This window comes from Agelaius tricolor, unplaced genomic scaffold (assembly GCF_023055355.1).
Source record: "Agelaius tricolor isolate 1412-34295 unplaced genomic scaffold, bAgeTri1.0.p SCAF_9, whole genome shotgun sequence".
Taxonomy (NCBI): domain Eukaryota; kingdom Metazoa; phylum Chordata; class Aves; order Passeriformes; family Icteridae; genus Agelaius; species Agelaius tricolor.
The window spans coordinates 40,338,909-40,360,158 of NW_027269269.1; the positions used below are offsets into that span (position 1 = coordinate 40,338,909).

General features: G+C 37.7%; 1 protein-coding gene across 8 annotated transcripts in view; it reads right to left on the bottom strand.

Annotated features, from left to right (window-relative positions):
• Positions 1-21,250, bottom strand: part of ROBO1 (roundabout guidance receptor 1) — a 687,918-nt gene that overhangs the window by 70,786 nt on the left and 595,882 nt on the right. For all 8 annotated transcript variants that reach the window (XM_071433703.1, XM_071433709.1, XM_071433705.1 and 5 more), the window contains 3 exons: positions 16,211-16,331; positions 12,865-13,003; positions 11,472-11,599 (listed from right to left, as the gene is read on the bottom strand). In XM_071433703.1, coding sequence (XP_071289804.1) covers positions 11,472-11,599; positions 12,865-13,003; positions 16,211-16,331 — 388 coding nt within the window. The remainder of the gene's footprint in view (positions 1-11,471; positions 11,600-12,864; positions 13,004-16,210; positions 16,332-21,250) is intronic.

Consider the following 21,250-nt stretch of genomic DNA (forward strand, 5'->3'; position numbering starts at 1 on the left):
AGGACCATTGAATACCCCCCTGCAACATGACTACCAGATATTTATGTTGGTGTTTTGCAAAAAACTATTATTGAGGGAGATAGCTTAAGACAATGTGCCATGTTCCACTTCCTATCTGGTGATTTGTAGGCTATTTGTTCTTATCAAAGCAATCTGAAACTCTCAATATCCTTGATATGCACATCTCTCTACAGTCATTTGTGGGAAGTATCACTTTCTCCAGAGAAATAAACAAAAGCCTGAATCTCTTGTCCTGAAAAGATATAAAAGCTGCCATTCAGCTGCCTCCTGGCTTCAGCCTGTGAAAAATACAGGAAAGCAACACCAGCTACAGTACAAAAGAACTGGGATATATCACTTTTCATCCTCCCTGGACTCTCTATTTTCAGCTGTCACTGCTAGAGGTATAAATACATATCCACACAATTCACAATTTTTCCCAGATTTTCTGCTGAAGTTCCCATTCACGTGGGACCAGCCTGGGCCACCCTTGCTCACTGTGAATGCTTTCACAGTGCGTGGTCCCAGAGCACCAAGTTTGACACAGAGCAGCACAAATGTCTGAGCAAAGTCTCACGGTCTGGCGCCAAGCACGCCGCAGCCACAGTGCTGAGGTAAAATGTTTACATGAGATTTTTGATGTCTCAAATCAAAAGTGATGACTTGTAACTCCAAACCCCCAGCAAGGGAGTGATGGTGGTGTATTGTATTTATGATGAGTGGAAAAATTCTGTTTTAGATTGCTGCTGATTTGTCAGATAAGCACTTCTTAAGTTTAAAGGAACAAGTGACTACATTAATTTCAAATTTACCAAACCTGAGAAGATAAAAATTTGATTGGAAACAAAACAAAAAAAAAAAGATATTAATTATTTTCTATAATTGTAATGTGAAGAATGAAATTACGACAAAAACAAGTGACTTAATAGTTGGAAAAATAGTTCTGATATTAAGACCACCTTTAGAATTAGTGAAACCCATAAGAATGCTTCAGTGTTACAGACAGAAAAGCGAACATGGAGAAAATCTCAGTATCAATTAGGTGCTGCTTTCCTCAACATACTTTCAAAGAGTTTTGTAGTTTTTTAAAATTCGTATTTATTTATTTTTGTTTACAATTGATTCACATTCCCTCTTCTGCCTGAACACTGAAAACCAGTCCGGTTGCCCTGGTTCCAGCTGGGATAAAGTTAATTTCTCTTCTTAGTAGCTGGTGTAGTGCTGAGTTTTGGATTCAGTATGAGAATAATGTTGATAACACACTGATGTTTTGGTTGTTGCTGAGCAGTGCTTATCCCATGTCAAGGACTTCTCAGGCTCTGCCAAGTGAGGAAGGATACAAGAAGCTGGAAGGGAGTGTGGCTGGGACAGCTGACCTGAACTGGCTAAAGGGATGTTGTATGCTATAAAATATATTGCCCAGTATTTAAACTGGTGGTAACTGGTTGGGAGCTGCTGATCACTCTCCAGGGGAAAGTTGGTTGTCCTTCAGCAGGTGGTGAGCAATTGTACTGTGCATCACTTGTTTCTCTTGGATTTTATTTTTTTCTCTCTCTCTTCATTACTATTACTGGTTTTGTTATCATTAGTATTATTAGCATATTTTACTCTGTTTCAATTATTAAATTGTTCTTGTCTCCACCCACAGATTTCTGGATTTTTGTTTGCTTGATTTTTTTTTTTTCAGATTCTTCTCCTCAACCCACTTGGTGGAGAGGCATTGAGGGGCTGTGTGGCATTAGCTGTCAGCTGGGGTTAAACCACAACATGTGCTGGGCAGTAACAGAGAAACAGGCTGGCTGGAGTTTATGGCCTGCCCAAAAAGTGCCACTCTCAGGGTACTGAGGGGCTGCCACCTGCATTGTCACTGTGCACTTCCTCCAGAAGCCTCAAGAGAGCTGCAGTCTGGAAAATTGGTGGTCACATCATCCTGACACTGCCTTTGACTGTGCAGGGCAGGATATATGCTCTCATTCCCAGCACACGGCACATGCCTGGCAGGCTGGATTTAGCCTGTGCCTCTGGGCTGGAAACATAAAGAAAGGAAAAGTTCTGGCGCCTCTGTGCACTCAGGAGAGCTGATGTGCTCCAGGGGAAAGTGGTCTGAGCAGGAAAAAAGGCACGTGTCACTCCTTGGCGCTGACAGGACAGACACAGCCTTGGAAATGTCAGTGCTTCTGGAGCTGCTGCACATACCAGGGAGAGAGACAGGCCAGGGTAAGGCTTTGGAACACCCCTAAACACAGATGTCATAACACATGCAGACTGGCAGCTCAACATCACCAACTCCAGAATCAATTCTAGAGATGAGCTTCAAGCACCATGAATTCAAAATCAATGATTCTCCTTTCTGCAGCAAGCAGGAATGTGCCTTCTCTCAGCTTTGCAGTGGCAGCAACAAGCCATTTGTTTTGAGAGCTTGTTGTTTCCCCTATTGGCATTAAAATGTCTCAGAGCTTCTTCCTCTCCTTGGTGGTTTAAACTCCACCCTCTGCTGATAAACACCACCAAAAGATCTGTGCATTAGCCAAACCTCCTGCTTGGGTGCTATGCTCATTTCAAGAGCAATCAAATGGCATTAACTCCTTATGGATTTCTGGCTATTCTGAGATTTAGTTTAAGCTGAGAGGTGTTTCTTTCCTCAACTCTGATTCAAAACAGCAAAATCTGGCTCTGTTTCAGCTGTGTATCAGTTCAGTTGTGTAATTACATGAAGTCTCATTTTAAGAAGGTAATGAATTTTCCCTTCAAAAAAATCAAGATGAAAATGGCTACACAATTGTGCATGATTATCTGTATGTGTGAGGAACCCACTACAAAAATCTGTGGGTGAAATGTACTCATATGAGACCTTTTGCTTTGCAACTGATACTAGGAAAAAATTTAGATAGACCAGAATCTGTCCTTCTGCAGGATTCAATGAAGATTTCTATGATAAAAAAACAAAAATGTGGAAAAAGGCTTTACAATGCAGCTTTAAAGGTAGCACTACTCAGGTTAATAGATGTAGTACACAGTTTAAAATGTGTATAAATCCCGTAGTCGCTGCCTTGAGGTGACAAAGAGAAATCTGAAATTTGGAGGGCAGAAGACAGAGAGGGAGAGAGGGGGATTTAAGAAGTTTCCAGAAGCTCCTCTCCCACTCTACCTTCCCCCTTCCTTGCTCTGGATCCTCCTAATCCACACTATAAACCAAACATAATTTAGAGAGCACTCTTATGACGAGTCTAATTCCATCTATTTAAAAACTAGAGTAATGTGGTACACTGTGAAGTCCTGTTTCCCAGGCTTCTCTTTTCAGAGAAGAGAAGTTGTCTTCCCCCATGTTTTAAATGAACTGAGGTAATTTTAGGCACTGCTGCAATCTAAGTAGTCGTGGCTACAAATATTTACACTAGAGCCTTTTAAAAGAGTGAAAAAGGATGAATTTTAAATAAACTGTGCAGAAGTACAAAAAGATTATGATAGATAGATACTATTTGAAGAATTCTTAGGAGCTTCCTACTGCATTTTTTGACTTACAGTTGAAGATAGTAGAACTGAAAAGGAAACTGAGTGGGATTTTTTTCCCCAGCTGTTTATGATAGCACAGAGTACTTCTTGGAAAGGAGAACTTGAAATCCATAGCAACCTTCTTATAACAAGTTAAAGCTATTTGTGAAAAGTGGCCAAGGCCCATGATCAACGGATACCAACACACACTAAAAATGGAAGGACAATAAATCTCTGCAGTGCACTAACTTCTGATCATTAAAAAATGTTGGTTTGGGCATGCAGTACTCAGTGAGGAATACTCTCAAGTGAAATGTATTATTTCAAAAGAAACCTGGATTTCTTCTCCTGGGGATGCCATACCCCCCACATAGATACAACCAAGTCTACACTGACATCCCAACTTATGTTTCAATAATGTTAACAGGAAGCTAACTGTGCCATATTAACAAAATTTAATTATAGGCAGCAAAAATTACAATCTGTAAGAATTCAATGCAAGCCAGGCTATCCACCATGTAACAAGAATTTTTACTGTCACTGAGGCAGAAATGGGAACAAGATGCTTTAGGAAATAATGATGATCTGCAAAAATAAAATAAAACTAAAAAAATCAGGGATATTTAGCCTGGTTTTCATACAGTTCTGTCAAAAGATGACAATGCTATCAAAAGTTGCAGGTAGTCTGAAAGGGCCATCAGACCTTGCTGGTGGACAGCTGGAAAAAAACCAGAACTCTCAGGTGACCCCCTGCTCTGTACTGAGACCCCAATGTGTGACCTTAACTGTGTCAAAAGAGAGAGCAGCTCTCTAATATGAGGAGGTGCAAGTCCTAAGTGGGCTCTCATAGGCCAGAGAGAGACAAAAAGAGAAAAGAATCCCTGCCAGTCCTGTGTTTAGAGAGCAGGGAGCATTTATGAGAACAAAACAAGCAACCTCATCCATCCAGATGAGGACTTTGTTTTTGCTTCTCTGTCCTGCCATCCTATTTCATACTTAGAAGGGTAAAAAAAGAAATCCCAAACTTTGGGAATTAGTGTGTGGTCATAGGACAAGAGAAGCATGCAAACACCTCCTGCAGAAAATGATAATTTATACATAACAATTCAACCTGAACGAAGAATTTTTTTTTTCTTTTACTGGAAGATTCTGATACTGAGCCTACAAGGCAATCAAGTCCACACATAAAGACAGAAAAAATCCTTATTACTAGTTCTTGAGTGTTATGCAGCACCTAGCAACAAAGCATTTTAGTATTCAAACAAAACACAACTCGTAGTAACAAATGGTACTCAAAACAGCCTACCAAAATTATGTTTGAAATATTAATATCAAAATTATGCACTGTTATTCAGCATTTTTAAATTCCTTGAGACCAATTCAGAAATTACTGATGCCAGTAAACTAACAAAAGTAAGTGACTGTACTGCATCACTGTATTACTCACGGGCTATGAACTAGGCAAAAAATAAAGTGTGTATTACCTTTTAACAGATGTTTAACATAATTTAATAAAGCTGATGTTTATTTCAGAATGAATGTATAGCAAAAGTAGTGCTTGCTGAACAACCAATTAAAATTATTATTCCCTGCACTCGATTTTATTCATTAACCCAAAAATCTTAAAATTATACAACTTGTAGTAAAATTCTACTTTGTCTATTCTAAAGAAAGAATTATTGAAATGTTATCTTTAGAACAGCAGTCACAGTAGTCTGCAGCAGTGAAACCTGATACAAAAACAATTGCTTTTTCCACAGCCATGGGATTTAGGAAATTTCAGGCTCTAGAAAAAAGCCTTCAGGTTTTCTTTACTTTTTTTTTTTTAAATTGAGTGCTGAAGTACACTACACAAACCTACTTCTTCAATTCTCACACTGAGTGATTGAAATGCCCAATTTTTGAGAACTATACAGTAAATAAACCCCTTTCAGCAGTAAAAAGCCTCTAGCTTCAACTTATTTCTGTAGTAACATTTCTCCAAATTATTTGGATGCCTGTTTACATGCTTAAAAACATCTGTCTCAAATCCTTGTTTCAAAGCACCCAACTGGAGGAAGGAATCTCAAAAGTTTTTATGTGTTATTCTCCTGTAAAATATTGCTGCCACTGTTGTGAGATTCTATGTAAAAAATCAAACCAAACCAAACCAAGCCAACATCCATTTAGCACTTAAAAACCATGGAAGCAGTTATTCATTAAAATGCTTACAGATTGCTTCTTTTATCCATATTTTAGAAATGCTTCAGGAATCTTAGTGTTCATCAGTTGCATCAGTTAAGACAAGAACCTTCAGGGCTCTAATCTCCTCTTCAGACATTTTTCTCATTTCCTGCTGATTAACTTTTAAGATTTCTATTCTTTCACCAGAAATTGGTGGCAGCCAAACTCCTCAGATCATTGATAGAAATCTGACGTGCTATCAGAGTTTACTGCAGTCATTAAGGGGGAAATGGGCTCTTTAAGCTATTGAAATCACAGGAGATGGTCTCCTTCACTCATCCTGCCAAAAGTTTACTAATTAAAAAAATCCTGAAGTTCATTGGACAATCATTCCAATTATTCTTCCTTCCTTTTTCAAGGGACTGAAGGCAGAATATTGTATCAAAACAGTTCTTTCAAAGGAAGAAATACTGATTTAAACAGAGAACATGAAGACAAGTTCAGACCTAAATACAATCCTAGTTTTAAAATTCCAGTGGTTAAATTCAGCCCCAAGCCTGTGAAGGGTTCACTACAATGCATAATAATTGCTGTACAGCAATTGCTCAACAGCATTTCTGTAATCCCATAAAATTCTGAATTTTGTCTTTGTTGTTTTAATGCTTAATGCATTTGCATTTACAGCCAACTTGTAATGTGTACCAGCAGCCTGACACAGTGGAAACATTTATGTGGTATCAGACAGATGAAAGAGCAAATCCTATTCCTTTATATTCCGGGTGGTATTTGCAGCCCTTTCCAGAAGCCTTATCAAATAAATGTCTTTCACTGTGTGCCTTGAAGCTACCTTGCACAAAGAGGAGGTGGAAGGAGGAGGAAATTCCAGGCCTGAAGCATGTGCCACCTTTTCAGATAAAAATTCCTTGTCAGTTGACTCTTACAGCAAAATCACAGCCAAGAGTCACTTATCAAAAGTTCCACTCTCTATCTACCTTGCAGACAAGCTCTGTTAACCCTAAAATTAAAGACATCATAATCTAAAAAGGCTTGGTAATCAGAGATTGCCACTGTAAAATATGAACTGGCCGCTACAATTTCCATAGGAATTCTTCTTTTTTCCTGCCAAACAGATAAAGCTGAATGTGCTTAGTGCCTTTGAATTGCAAAATTTACATCTTACAGTTCAGTCACTGCTGCAGCAGGTTTAGGTGCAGGTTAGGCAGGGCTCTGTACTAAGTATTGCACACTCCTCCAGAGCCACTGCTTGAGCAGGGAAAGCTAAGAAGAATTCAAAAGATTCCCGTTCAAGGAAAAGATTCCAATCTTCTGCTGACTGACCACAGTCACCTCCAGCCAGTGTTGTTATTCTCCTGAAGTCCTGAAGCCAACTGAGCCACCTGAGCTGACTCCTGCTGAGTCTCACCCACACTGCCACTGCTGTGATGATGGTTCCTGGCCAGCTGCAGAGCAGGGCTGCCACTGGAGCCCTACCTTACACTGCTGTGTTTCAGAGAGAACAGCTCATTTCACCAGAAATTATAAACTTATTACAAAATTACATGTCAAAAAAGCCAAATTAAGTACCACGAATGGGAGCAAAGCAAATGGAAGTAGGTGAGAAGATGTAAAACCTTTTGTTCTTAGATTTGCTTGAGAGCATTATCATGGTTAAATGAGGGATTTGCAGATTCTTGAAGATGCCCTGCTTCTATTTGCATTAATGGCAAAACTAATTTTCTCTTAGTACTGAAGTATGCATTTTTGGTAATTTTGTGTGTCTTAGGAACATTGTTTTCAATGATATATGTAGTAATGAAATATATAATATTGTATTTCCTACAGTCCTGCTTTGAGACATAAAACTAAGCAAGTCATGTAATAGAAACCTACACAAAACATGAAATGCATCTTGCATATATATCAAATACAATATAATATAAATACAACAAATATATCCAGCTTGCTTAGTGCTAGAGCAAGAGAGAAGTCCACTGGTTCCAGTGATGCCATTTTTTGGGCAATTTTTTCCTTTTCTGAAGTATATCAGCTACTTGGTGAAATATAATGTGTTGGCAAAATATAATGTATTGTACTCTGGGCTGCTTCCTGGCATTATGTATTGACTGAGGTATTTATTTAATAATTAATCATCTCCTGAATGAAATGCTTCCACATGTATTTAGCAATGTCTCTAGATGCCTTACAGATGCAGTACACATTGCTGCAAAATGAAAACAGAGGCTAGAGAACTCTCCAATTTTAGGTATATGGAAACAACATCAGGATTACATTTCCTTAACTATTTAATTTTCCAAGGAGACAATAAGATAACTTGACAGTTTTAGGGATGGAAATGCTTCTAAGCTGCAGGAGTAAAACACTAAAGGAAGAGTTCAAACTTCACTATGTGAGTACAGAACTCCAAATTTGGTTTATGAATATGGCTGAAGTCACAGTAAGAACATCTGTATGTAGAAAATGATTCTGGTGCCCAAAGTTAGGAGCCTGTACAGAGGAAAGTAGTGATTCCAGTAACCAGCATCTGTGACGCCAGTGCCACGAGCAGGAAGAACATAAAAATGGAACTGATGTTCCCTCCCCTCTCTTGTATTTTCTACAGCTAACAGTTTATTACACAGAGAGAGTGGGAGAGTTGAACTATCTGAGCTGACAGTTCCTAGTGCAGGGGCACGGCCTGGGCTGGCTCCCAGCTCAGAGGCAGTGCTGTGGCTGGGGCTATGCAGCATTCCCGAGCATTCCCAAAACAGGGAGCCCAGCAGGGCATGCATCAGGCACCAGGCAGAGGTGAGCAGCAGGAAAGGGTCCTGTGGGATCCAGGGCAGCTCCCTGTGAGACCCAGGATAGCTGCTGACCACCTCCCATCCACACTTCCCCGACAGCTGCATATCTCAATGGCCCTGGTGCCGCACGCTCCACCTTTCAGTGCCCAGATAACCCTGCACAGGAGACAGGCACTGGGCTCAGCCATGGTGTGAGTGGAAATGATGAGTAGAGAAAAAGATAAATCCTTTTCTTAGTGCTGCCAGCCCCGAGGCCCTGAAGAGCACTGCTTGCAGCCCTGCCACATTTCACTCCCTGCCGCAGCCCCTCTGTGCAGACACTTGACTGTAGCCATGATATTTTCTGAAAAATCCTTTCCTTAGGATTTTTTCTCCTGAGAAGCTGAGAGGCCTCAGGAACACAATGTAAACAATGGTTATCTGCTGCTGTGGAAGGCAACAGGTGGATCTGTGATTGGTCTCATGTGGTTGTTTCTAATTAATGGCCAATCATAGTCAGCTGGCTTGGACTCTGTCTGGGACACAAGATTTTTTTATGATTCCTTCTTTTTCTATTCTTAGCTAGCCTTCTGATGAAATCCTTCCTTCTATTCTTTTAGTATAGTTTTAAAATAATATATATAATAAAATAATAAATCAAGCCTTCTGAAACATGGAGTCAGATCCTCATCTCTTCCCTCATCCTAAGACCCCTGTGAACACTGTCACACTTGACAGATGGGGATTGTCCCTTTCCTGACATGGACACACGTCTTGGGTCACCACTGACAGCTCTCACGTTCCTCCTCTGGCACAGAGTCTGGCACAGGAATACCACAGCCTGTTGCTGAGATACTAAAGAGGAAAAAACCCAAACCAAAGCTCCACAAATAACCTGAACCCACTCAAACCCACGCCAAGCCCCCTCCTTGCCCTTTGCTGAATTTAACATGCCTGCACAGTGGCAGCTGTAATGTCTGAAGCTGTGATTGGCAGTGCAGCCCTCTGTTTACAAACAGGCAACAAAAATAACTCAATTTGGCACTGCAGAAGACACATTTACTAAACTCTACAGTCAACAGATCATGTCATGATAACCAAAAGTGCAGAAAAGAGTTGCCAGTTGCATTCCTTGAATCATGCAGAAAAAAACCCCATAAAATCATAAAAAAGCAATGAATCAACCAAAAAATTCAAAGAACTGTGCGTCCACAAACAGTCAATCTTATTTTAGTACTGAAACAAGATCAGTCTACTTTTCTAGATATAGCATAGTCAAAAAGCTGGCCCTTTAGGAAAAAAAAAAAACCAAACACGTTTTAACAAGGGAAGAGGAGAGGAGGGAAAAAGAGGAGAAGGCAGAAAAAGGAGGAAAAATGTGAAAAAATCTGAATGGAAAATCCATTTGCTAGAGGAGTATTTTTTTCCCTCCCATAAAAACTGGTCTCTTGGATACGCTAATAAATGGATTTTGATCGTAATTTATTTCATTACCAACTACAAATTGTCCCTGCACATTACAGTTTCTCACATCAATCCCTCCTATGAAGACATTAGTGCAGACAAATGGCTCAGGAGGTAATCCATTCACACTGGGAAACAAATTATCCCATAACAATATCCTCAGAGCAAAGCTGCCACAGTGTAAATATCTACTGTGTAATACAAACACTTAAAAATTAGGATCTTGATGAATCAGGACTTAGGCTATGATCTTGTTCTTTAAAAATACCAGTTTATTATCAAAAAGATCTCATTCAATTTCTAACATCTACATACTTAAATCATTTTATATCTATTAGCATCATTAATCTAAATGGGATTTCAAGTATGTTTTTGTTTATTATTTTGAATAGGAATATGAAAGTTTAGGGCTACCAAGAGTTTAATTTCAGAAATGTAACTGCTCAACCAGTCATCAAAGCAAATTTTCTTAATAGCAACATTTTACAGGAGTAACAGTTGATTTAAGGGGTGATCTTCAGAACAAATCATTATTTAAGAAATAATTCAGCCTTTTTTCCTTTGGATAAACTGTGCTTACTGCTCACAAGTTTATCCTTTATTCTCCAACACTGAGCATGAGAGCTGGTTATTTTACAAACATAAGGTATGAGTTTTGATGTATAAACATCACGGTGACGAACAAAACAGAACATCTCAAAATTCTTGGTTTTATGAGATTTTCAATGAAAGAATTCAATACTTTCCTAACAGAGGGACACCAAATGTTTCTGGTGGAAAAAGGAGAGCAGGTTCAGGGCAAGACCTTTCCTGTTACAGTAAATGTGTCAAAATAGAGGCCTGTTACCAAATAAAATACTTTTAAGCCTATACTTCCCCAGAACTCCATAATGACTAATTCCCACTGAACAGAGAAAAGGACAGAAGGGCCATCAGCGCCCAGAAAAAAGCATCAGGATGACATCATTGCCTGTCTGCTGGCCAGGAAAGGAAGAGAGGGATTATCTGAACAGTGAACATCTGGATTGTGTATATAAAGGCAGTGAAGGATTTTTATACATATTAGTTCACTGAGTTCCACTGAATTTTTATCTTACAAAGAAACAGTAGTGCTACGATACGCTTTCATAAGGAAAAAGCAACAGGAATTCCAGTGGTCTGGGTTAGTGTACTAAAAGATACAAAAACAGATTTATCATCCACTGCTTCTCTACTGTATTTAATTGGAAAAACTTGGCAGATACTTGAACTTACAACTCTTTCTTTTGGAGTTAAAACAATGCAGCTCAGTAACACTGTCTTTCTTCTTTCTGTGTTTCAGATATAATGATTGTAAGTGACTTGATTCTGAACTTGAAGAAATGAAATTTAAAACATACTCAGTTCTCCATCCCAGCATTGTAAAGACTGCTTAAAAATCTTACATGTGGTGTTTCCATTTCCTCAGAATACAACCCAAGACAAATTTGTATTTTCACTTTTTTTTATCTCTAGAGTTGTTGTACAAAGAAAAACCAACTTATTCTAGTACAACTTTATTCAACTTCATTCTTTGCAAAGAAACATTCTTACCTTGAACTGTTAAAGTTGCTGATGCCTCAGCTTTTCCAACCATATTTTCTGCAACACAAGTGTATGATCCCATGTCTCCTGCCATAACTTTCCTGATTTTCAAGGTATGATCATCACGGATTTCATATCTTTAAATATACATAGTAGTTAACAATGAATAACAGAACTTTGCACAATTTATGTAATGGGTAAAAACATGGGGGATTTGCTCTAAAAATATTCTTATTTTTGTATTTCCCACAAGGAGAAAAAAAATTTAGATATTTATAAATGCAAAATAAAGTTTTAAAATCAAAATATACCCAAGTATTTGAAAACCTTATTCTGATATTATTTGCACACAATTGCAAAGCCCTAATGCAGTACACTTTCGTTGTTAGAATTATTTTAACAAGTAATTATAGCAATATTTATTATTCTCCATCTGAATGACAGGCTTTTTAATATGGTTGAAAAGAAAATATTGTTCCAAAAAAGATTAGAATTGCTTGAAATTAAAGATAAATCACCATTCATTCTTGTTTTTTCTTTTTTTCCTGGAGGACAATGTGGCCTTTTACCAATTTCTTTCCTTTCATCACCTTTCTCTCTTTTATATATAATGCAGTCAATGTGTTTCTATTTATGGTAAGTAGATTTTTCTCCTAAAAATGATAGTTTTTATTAAAGCTATAGACTACATTACCAAGAAGCTGTATTTAAAAAGTGGCCAACTTATAAATCCAACCCTGTTAAAGTGTTTCTTCTTTCAGTCCATTCTCTGAAAGTTTTTTAAACTGATAATTAGAATTTCAAAGTAAATAAATAAGTATTTAATCTATCTCTATATCAATCCATCACAGGATGTGTTTATTTTTAATAGTGTGTGTTACTTTTTGGCCTGAATAACAGCAATAAAAAAAAAGAAGTTAATTGGAAACCTAGCAACAAAAACATGTATAACCAAGGCAGCTTTCTACATTGCCAGACTACATTTTACATCAATTGCAATTCCAATATGTACCTTTTGATGTTCTAATCTCTTTTGCTATTTGTTATACATTCTCCAAAACTTTTAGTAATCACAAAAGACTCTTCAGCTGAAGAATTAATCTTTCTCTGATACTACTAGCTGCATTTGGTTGTTTTATATTATATTTTATATTATTTTTATATTATATTTATATTATATGTTTTATATTTGTCAGGTGTTGTCACAACAAAAACTTGCAAACAGACCGTTCCTAAGTTTCAACATAACTTGTAAATTCAACTAGAGCTAATGAGAAATGTTTTATTGGATCAAGCCAGGCCTTTTGTATTCAAGACAAAGAAATACTAGCTGTCAATCACTGAATGGCCCCATCACACACCAAACTAGATGTTATAAAAAGGGTGACTGCAAGTACTGTACCTTGCTTTTGGCAGCTCTCCATCATCTTTCCTCCATCTCACTGTAGGGACTGGGTCACCTCTTGCCTCACACTTGAACTCTGCGCTGTCATCCACAGTCACTGCCAAATTGCTGGGTCTCTTCACAAAAGATGGTCTCTCTAAAGGGACAGGAAATCAAGGGTTAATCCAGCAGTTCTGTGTCCAGATTGCACAGGATCTCTGTGAGGCTGCTCGCAGGTGTCAGCAGCAGCAAGCACTTCATGCAATAATTTCCAATGCTGCATTTGAAAGGCAACTTTTTCTTTCACCAGTACACATGAAGTAAAACAAGCCAAAAAAACCCCAGAATGTCCTCTCTGTAGTTTTTGTTCATCAAAACTGCTGCCTATCCCTGACTTAAATTGCAGGACATAGATGACCCAAGTCCTGGCTCACCAGAGTCAGATTAATTGCTGCACACTTATGCTCAGACTTTCTGGAACAAAAAGGTGACCTCAGTACAGGCTGTGTTGTTTTGGTAAACCCTGTGAATTTCAGTAAAGGTATTGATACACTTTTCCACCTGTAACAGGATTCAAAGCTGTAGGTTGCTGGGCCATTCATACTTTCATAATTCCACACCAGGCTGCACTGCAGTGAGGTTTGCACACTCCCAAGGATAAAAGTGGTTTTAATAATTTCTGGAATATTCCAGGAATGACCCATCTAGAAGAGCAGCACCAGATGACAACAGCATGTCCATAAAAGAACTGGGAAGGTTTAACAGCAGAGTGTTTGGCAGGTTCCTTTGCCTAAGGCAGATGAACTTTTTGTCTATAAACCTGTGAAAGCTCTGAGGGAGTTGAGAAGGCAGTTGCATGTTTTGACTTGTATGTACTAAAGATATAAATATCATCCCCCTGGAACTGCAACAGTCTGAGGCCATTGGCACCATCAGGAAGTGTGAATACCCAAAAATACACCACAAATTTCTCACAGGAGTACAAAACAACCAGACAGAAGGATAAAGAGAAAATCCCATGCTCTTCGTGTCTCACATTTGTGTCTGAGAAAAGCAGTTCTAAATATTACTCTGGATTTGCAGACACAGAGATTCAATATTACAAAAACTTAATGGTCCAAAAAGGAAATGTGACCGGAACAAAACCTTATTAAAAAAAAAAAATCTTCCTTTTGTTCTAGAGGATGTCCAGACCAGCTGGACACTTGTGTTGTAGAAAAATTAACTTTTCTGGCAATGGTAGGAAAAAATGTTAAATGAAATAGCAAGTCGATCTTTAAGCTGTCAGTTCTAGCCTGAGTTCATATACAAGAAGTGAGAAACAAAACAGAGATCTACAGACATAAATCTGGTTGTGAATTAAAAAGACACAGATATAGACAACCCCCTACACTGGCCCCGTTCGAGTAGATTCCGAAAAAAACAAACCTGAATGTAAGAAAAGAACATCCAGATTAAATCTCAGAGTAGGAATAATTTGGGGAAGAATATTTAACTGAACTATGGCAAGAGAAAAAAGACTGATCTGGTAAGACCAAGAGTGCTGCCCACAAGAGGCACATTGTTCTCCAGATCAGTTTCCTGAAGGAAGAGTAATGGACTTCCAGGAGTTTTTGTCTGCCCATTTATAACACTCCTACTCAAATGCAGAAACGGATAAGGGAAATCAACACTGATTTAAGAATCTCTCTTTGTCACATGATTATTTGGTACATACAAGGAAAGCTTAGCAAGGATCACTTTGAAACTTTCTAGTATTACAGTTTCTGGCACACCATCCTCCCTCTGATCTAAAGCAGAGACCTAGAAGCAAAAGTTCAACTTCTAAATAACCAAACCTCATAAATAGAAGATTAATGTAGAAAAATTTAATATATGAAGTCAGCATGTTACTTGTGCTTTTTCACGCATATCCAAGTCTGAGTTGAAAGAATAGGGTGTTTTAAAGATTTCTAGACACAGGCTGGTAAGAAATTCAAACCTTTACTGACTCATTTGAAAACAAAACCTTGCTAGTTTCCCCAGGCTGAAAATCTGAAATATGTCTGAAAGGAACAAGAGATGAAGAAAAAGCCAGACAGAGCTCTGCCTGCAATGCACCCCTCTCACAGTTTTTTAGCAAGAGAAGTAATTTTTCACCCTAAGTTATCAAACAGTCCAGCCCATGATTCCCTGGCTGGCAGCAGACTAGTGATGAGCGATTACATGGTACAGTTAAATAGGAGCCTGGTGCCAGGACTTGACTCATGTAATTACAATTTACTCTCAAGTTTAGATTTTTCTTGGAAGTTCTGAAAGTCTATTTGACAATAAACTTCCTCCACTAGTGCTTCAAAAGTGTTTCTACAAAACCAAAATAAACTAGTACAAGTTCCTCAGCTTCTAAAGAGTTACACACCATTTTTTTCCTGGACATTCAGTTTGAACAATTTTAAGATGGCAAAATACCTTGTTTTATTTCAGAAACCCCTGCTTCACGTGAAACTCTGAACAGGTCTTCAAGTTGCCTGAGTCCTAGCTCAACCATGTAGGGAAGACAGATAAAAGTGCCCAAGACAGACAAGACAGCTCTTAAACACAAATTTAACAAAAATAAAACCACCAACAAGTTACTAGTACTGCAGCAGCATGGTGATGGAAACCAGTGTGCTGTGAACCAGGGCTTGGATGGTCTCATCCTGCAAAGATACAACACCCCTATTTTTGATTTTTTTTTCAGAATCAATCAAGCTATCTCAAGCATCCTCTACTTTAAAGTAAAATTGAACATATTTTGAAGAAGAAGCATCTAAATTCTCCTGTGCTGAAGGAATACTGAGACTGCACTTGGACTTACAGCTTCCCTCCTGATGTTGCAACAAAACATGCAATTTTCAGCTAAGCTCAGCTATCTTAAATGAAAACATATTTTTTGATGTTCAGACTATCACTAGGATCACTTGAACAAGCAGATCTGTTTTAATTTTACACCACTCAGCACACGTTCCTATAAATGAAAGGAAAATTATTCTAAACAGAAATTTAGAGTAATTCTGATTCTCTCCAATAAGAAGGAAAAACAAGCCTCTGCTTCTTAAACTTGGTTACTTTTGTTTTGCTGTTATTTCACAATACTCATCCAGTCATGGACACTGGAATTATCTTCAGTTTGAGAATTAAATACAAAAGCATCTTCTAATAGGAATAAATTGTCCAAGGTGGGCTGCAGAGCCATTACCTTCCTTCTATTTACTAGATCACAACCATGAGAAAAACATTTTCAGCACTGAAAGGGAAATGGATCAGAATAATGGTCAGAGAAAGGCTTACTAGGAAAAACAAAAGATGGACATTTTCATCAATGGAGTCTAAAAGGAATTCTTACCTAAAACAGTGAGCTCTGCAACTTCACTTTCACGTTCTCCAACCATATTTGTTCCAACACAAACGTATTTCCCAGCATCATTCTTTCTTGTGTATGTGATCATGAGCTTTCCTCCTCTGATCTAGGACAAATCAAGGATAATAGAAATACTTCAGTATGAATTATCAATTTAATAACAATAGCTTAGAAAATATTTTGTTACAGATAATAAAACAGAACAAGCCATCTCTGGTTTTCCATATCACATAAAAAAAAAAGTGGAAAAAAATTACTATTAGTCTAATTTCTCTCTCTTATGCAAAAAGCTTGTGTTTTAGTTTTACATCAGTATTTTAAAATCTCTGAGATTTGGAGACTTGTTAGTTTTTTCTTCATTCTGTGTAATGTATTGCTGGCTGCACACCAGCCTGTTTAATGCTTGTTAGCCAGAAGGACTACAATTCCTTCCCATGTACTGATACAATCAGGTGGAGAGTAGAAATTAGCACGAGACATAAATCTCATTTTCACATCAAGTGCTGCAATTACTTTTTCTTGACAAGAAATATGTGCATGCTATCCTGCTGCTGGTCGTCCTCATTATTATTCATGAATTTTGTGTTTGTTTCGGTTTTCATTTCTTAAGGAAGTGAAGAAAATTCTTTATTCTTTAATTCTTCACCTTAAATAAAGTAAGTTTAAACGCTGACAAGCAGATGAGTGGAAGCAATTATATTCTTTGAATTCAGCTTTTGGGAGATAACAGAATTCCAATAACCCCCAAATCAGAAAACACACTTACCTTTGTGATTCCAAATCTTATTATATTATATAAAAATGTACATTAAATGCATATGAAAATACCTGATCTTTCTTTAAAAGGATTTATTCCCCCATTCTATCGACCAAATGGTTGAACAAGTTGCAAAGTTCACCAAAATGCAGCAAAATTTGTGTAGGCAGCTGCATGTGTACCATGCTTACTTTGATATACAAAGAAAGTTCCTTAATTACAAAAGATACATTCTGAAGAGCACATATGCTTACAAGCCCTATCACTTTGGAAAACCATTGCAGTTCAAGCCACGGGTGGAAGTAGACAATAAATAAAAGCCACATATGAAGCTACATGAAAGGCTCTAATGTGGTCAGTGACAAGGAGGAGAGTGTTCTCAATATGAGGTATTTAGCTCCAGTTGCCTGCAGCTAGAAATCTATCCCTGGAAATTTGACATCTCGAGCAGTGTTGGGCTCTGATTGTCATTGTAGGATGTACAGGCACAAGGATGACAGTCAGTTATTGAGATAAATGGACACGCACGTGGAGCGTAGACAGTGTTGCATACAAATTTCATTCTGTTGCCTTTGGCACTCATTGCTTGAGAGCACAACAGAAAAGTCCTTTATCATTCAGAAAGCTGGTAATGCTGAAATTTCAGTGGAGATTTGAGGCATGAGGAATGAAAAAATAAAGGTGACCTGCAAACACACATTTTTCAAGAATCGATAAGCAGTTTTGGATTGCTGACTGCCTGAACTGGTGAGCAGGGGAAGAGGATGTAAACTATAACAAGAAGTCTGTCTGTACTTATTTCTCTTTTACATGTCCCTAAATCACAGAAAGCAATGATTTTCCAAATAATGTATGCAAAGGACTAAAAAAAAAAAAAAAAACAATATTTGAATGACTTTCACTTGCATTTTGGGGTATTTGTATATTCAGATACATATGCAGAAATATACAACTTATATATATAAATACTGACCACACTGGATAACACAAAGAAAAGTATTTATACGTCACAAGAATTTGCCAACTCATCTGATGATTTCAAACACATGTAAACTGAAATCAGTGATTTTTGTGTATGTCTTCAAAGTCTAAATCCTAGTGACATTCAGTAGCATTTGTGCTCCTCTGTTATTTTATCACTTGAGAAAATCCCATTCAAATCCACCACAATTTGACACAACTGCATATCTTGCACAAACTGTAACCTTAAGCAAGAACAATCCTAGGAATTTCTTGTAGGAATCGCTACAAGATTCTCTTCAAAGTGTAGATGGAGAGAAGCATTAAAGCAGAAACATATGAAAAACTAAAAAGTCATTGAAAGCTGCTTTTCTTGCAAGTTGAGATTTAAATAAAGAAGGAGACACAGAGGAAACATTCCCTCATGGACGTTGAGGCATGATGTGACATGCATGCTGAAGGAGGCTGTGCTCACAACATGGAATTCTGAATGCAAGTGTGCAAAGGGGTTTCTTTTGTTAGGTTGGTTGATTTCCTTAAAACATGAGAAGGGTTCAGAACTTTAGCTACAATGACGGTTATTCCACGTGGAATTGTGATAAATTACACAGCTACAATAAAATGTCCCACCACTGAATGTGGAATCACACGTGTCTGTAACTGGAGCAGTCACAGATGGCTAGAAGGAAGTGAACTTCCCCTGGTGGGCAACTACCAAAATTCTTCATTGCATTTTAAAAAATTAGGTACCCACCATCTCAATAAGACTGGACAATCTCTTCAGTTTAATATGACATTGCAAAAGAAACTGCAGCTATGAACAATTTATGTTGGCTATGTACAGTATTTCTTCTCAACAGGCAATCCCAGAAGTACCTATGGACCACAGACTTTAAGTAAAGAAGTACACAATGGAAGATATGCATGCCAAAATTTGGTAGGAACACATAAAGAATCACTACTGAATTTGTCTTACTAAGTTCATATCCAGTATTTAGAGCTGTAAACAGTCAAATCACCTTTGGAGACAGTACATGAAATCTTGCAAATTACAACTATTCATAATCTGTGTATGCTTAAAAGCTAATGAAGGCATTTTAATTTGAGTGCTCTGGCTCTTCTCATATTTTTGCCCTTGTCCCAAAGTACACCAGCTGGACTTTATAGCAGCAAATGATATAATTTGCAAAAGTCACAGGCAGCGACTGTACCATTATATCCCAAACTGCCTGAAGAGTTGTGACCATGCTGAATACCAAGAGAAGTCCCTTTTTCCTAGTAAACAAATACAGAAAACAGTTCTATTCCACTACTCTAGTAGATATGGTTGTGTCGTGGGAAAAGAACAGCTTTGCTAACTGCCAAAGCTAAAAGTCTGATTCTGGAAGTAAGTGTCATGTTTTATTTATACCAAAATGAAGCCAAGGCACTTTTTGACTTTTCATGCCTCTTCAGTATTTTGTTCTGTGCCTACCAGCAAATCTATCAGGGATTTACAAGTAGGATAATACAAGAATAGCACTAAATTCTAATAAGAGAAAAAGCCTGTGATCAGCATTTCACAGATGATCTTCAGCTACCTGTAAGATGTATGAATTACTGTATATATGCTAAGAAAATATATGATGGCATGGTGAGTTACAAAGACTTTTTGAAAGCTATTTTCTATTACCTGCCTGCCTGACCGTATTTTGCTCCTCATCAGTAAATTGCTCATTCAAGCAAGTCCACTTCATTTATTTCTTTAAACAATAGTTGGAGATGTTCATACAGAAAACTCTAGGCACCCACAGAGTTAACTATGTCCAGAACTGTAAATTATGACCACCCAGCAGCAAAAAATCATATACAAATAATGAATCAGCTCAGTCAGCCAATAAATCAAATCCATAAAAACTTACCCAAGGGTTCTACAACATACCACCAAGAATTCGGTATAGCTGTACACACATATATTCTAATTCTGAGACCATATTTTATATACCTATGTGCGTTGTGTATATGTGTGTAAATTTCTGCATGTATAAATCCATACCCATCTGTCTGTGTTATGAAATATTTTTATGTATGTGGGTGATTCACTTACTTTTCACAGAAATGTGGTATGAAATATGAGACAGAATGAAGCCATAAGAGAAATGCTTGGGGAGTCCAAATATAAATGAGTAACATTTTCTTTTAACTTTCAGTTTCTAGTTTATTTCTATTTAATAAATAAAATCTGCTCTGTTGCAAAATAATTCAAAAGCAAACAAATTAACAGGAAAAGCAAATTTAGACTGCAGAGTGAAACACTGACTTCTTTTTGTATAGTCAGTGTTTCTGCACATGTGATATCACAAATTCAATATATTTCAGTCTTCTACATTACAGTGTACACAACAACCCATTTTCTTTCATTTTCTAAATTGAAAGTAGTGGGCATGTAATATTAAACTGCCAGACAGTGCCTTTGCTTTAAAAGTGTCCTATCTAATTATGAATAACAATACAACAGTCAAAGTACAAGGTGAGTCCAGGCAATTGTAATTAATAGTGCCAGCAATCCAAGTAAAATGGAGCTTTTATTTCTTAGTTAAGAAACAGAATTTGTTCATTTCCTTCTGTCTGGTCTAGCATCCTAAAATATCCATATCACAACTCCCCACTGCACGAGAGGCTGTCGGGCATGGAATGTCAGCAATAAAAGGCAGCTTTGCAGTTTGAACAAAGTTGAACAAAAAGGACTACAAATGGCTATCTATCTTAATTTTTATTTAAAAATTTGTATCCTGTTCCAAGCCTTGTGAATCCCATATATTCTTCCCTACCTATTATAGCATCCTTAAATATCAGACACTAGACATCAAAATGTGTTTGGAGCTGGTCCTCAACAATGACTAAAGTTTGTTCTTGTTTAACTTCAATGTTCAGACGGACGAGTCTGTCCTGCTTTCCGTTCCATTCTCTGGGACCCCAGGAAGGTACATGCTGCCTCCTCCAGATCAAACACACAAAAATTTCTATTTGAAAGTAGTCTGAAACATTCTTTCAAGTGGCCTTCCTGTGCTGTAAATCTGTCATGACAAAGTGCAAGTCAATTGTTCCCCGCTACCCTACAGACCAACAAAACAGCTTTGCAATACAGACAGGCCTGAAGGCAGCCTAAAGAAAGGTGCAAAATGCATAGGAAGGTGGCTTTATGTAAAAAGAAGGTATTTAAGGTAGGTAAAATGACAATAGATTCAAGCTGCTGCTTCTGGCACCCCTGCCAATCTCATACATCAGAGGCAGAATTGGATTCAAGTCCTTTCATAAGACTCCTTTTC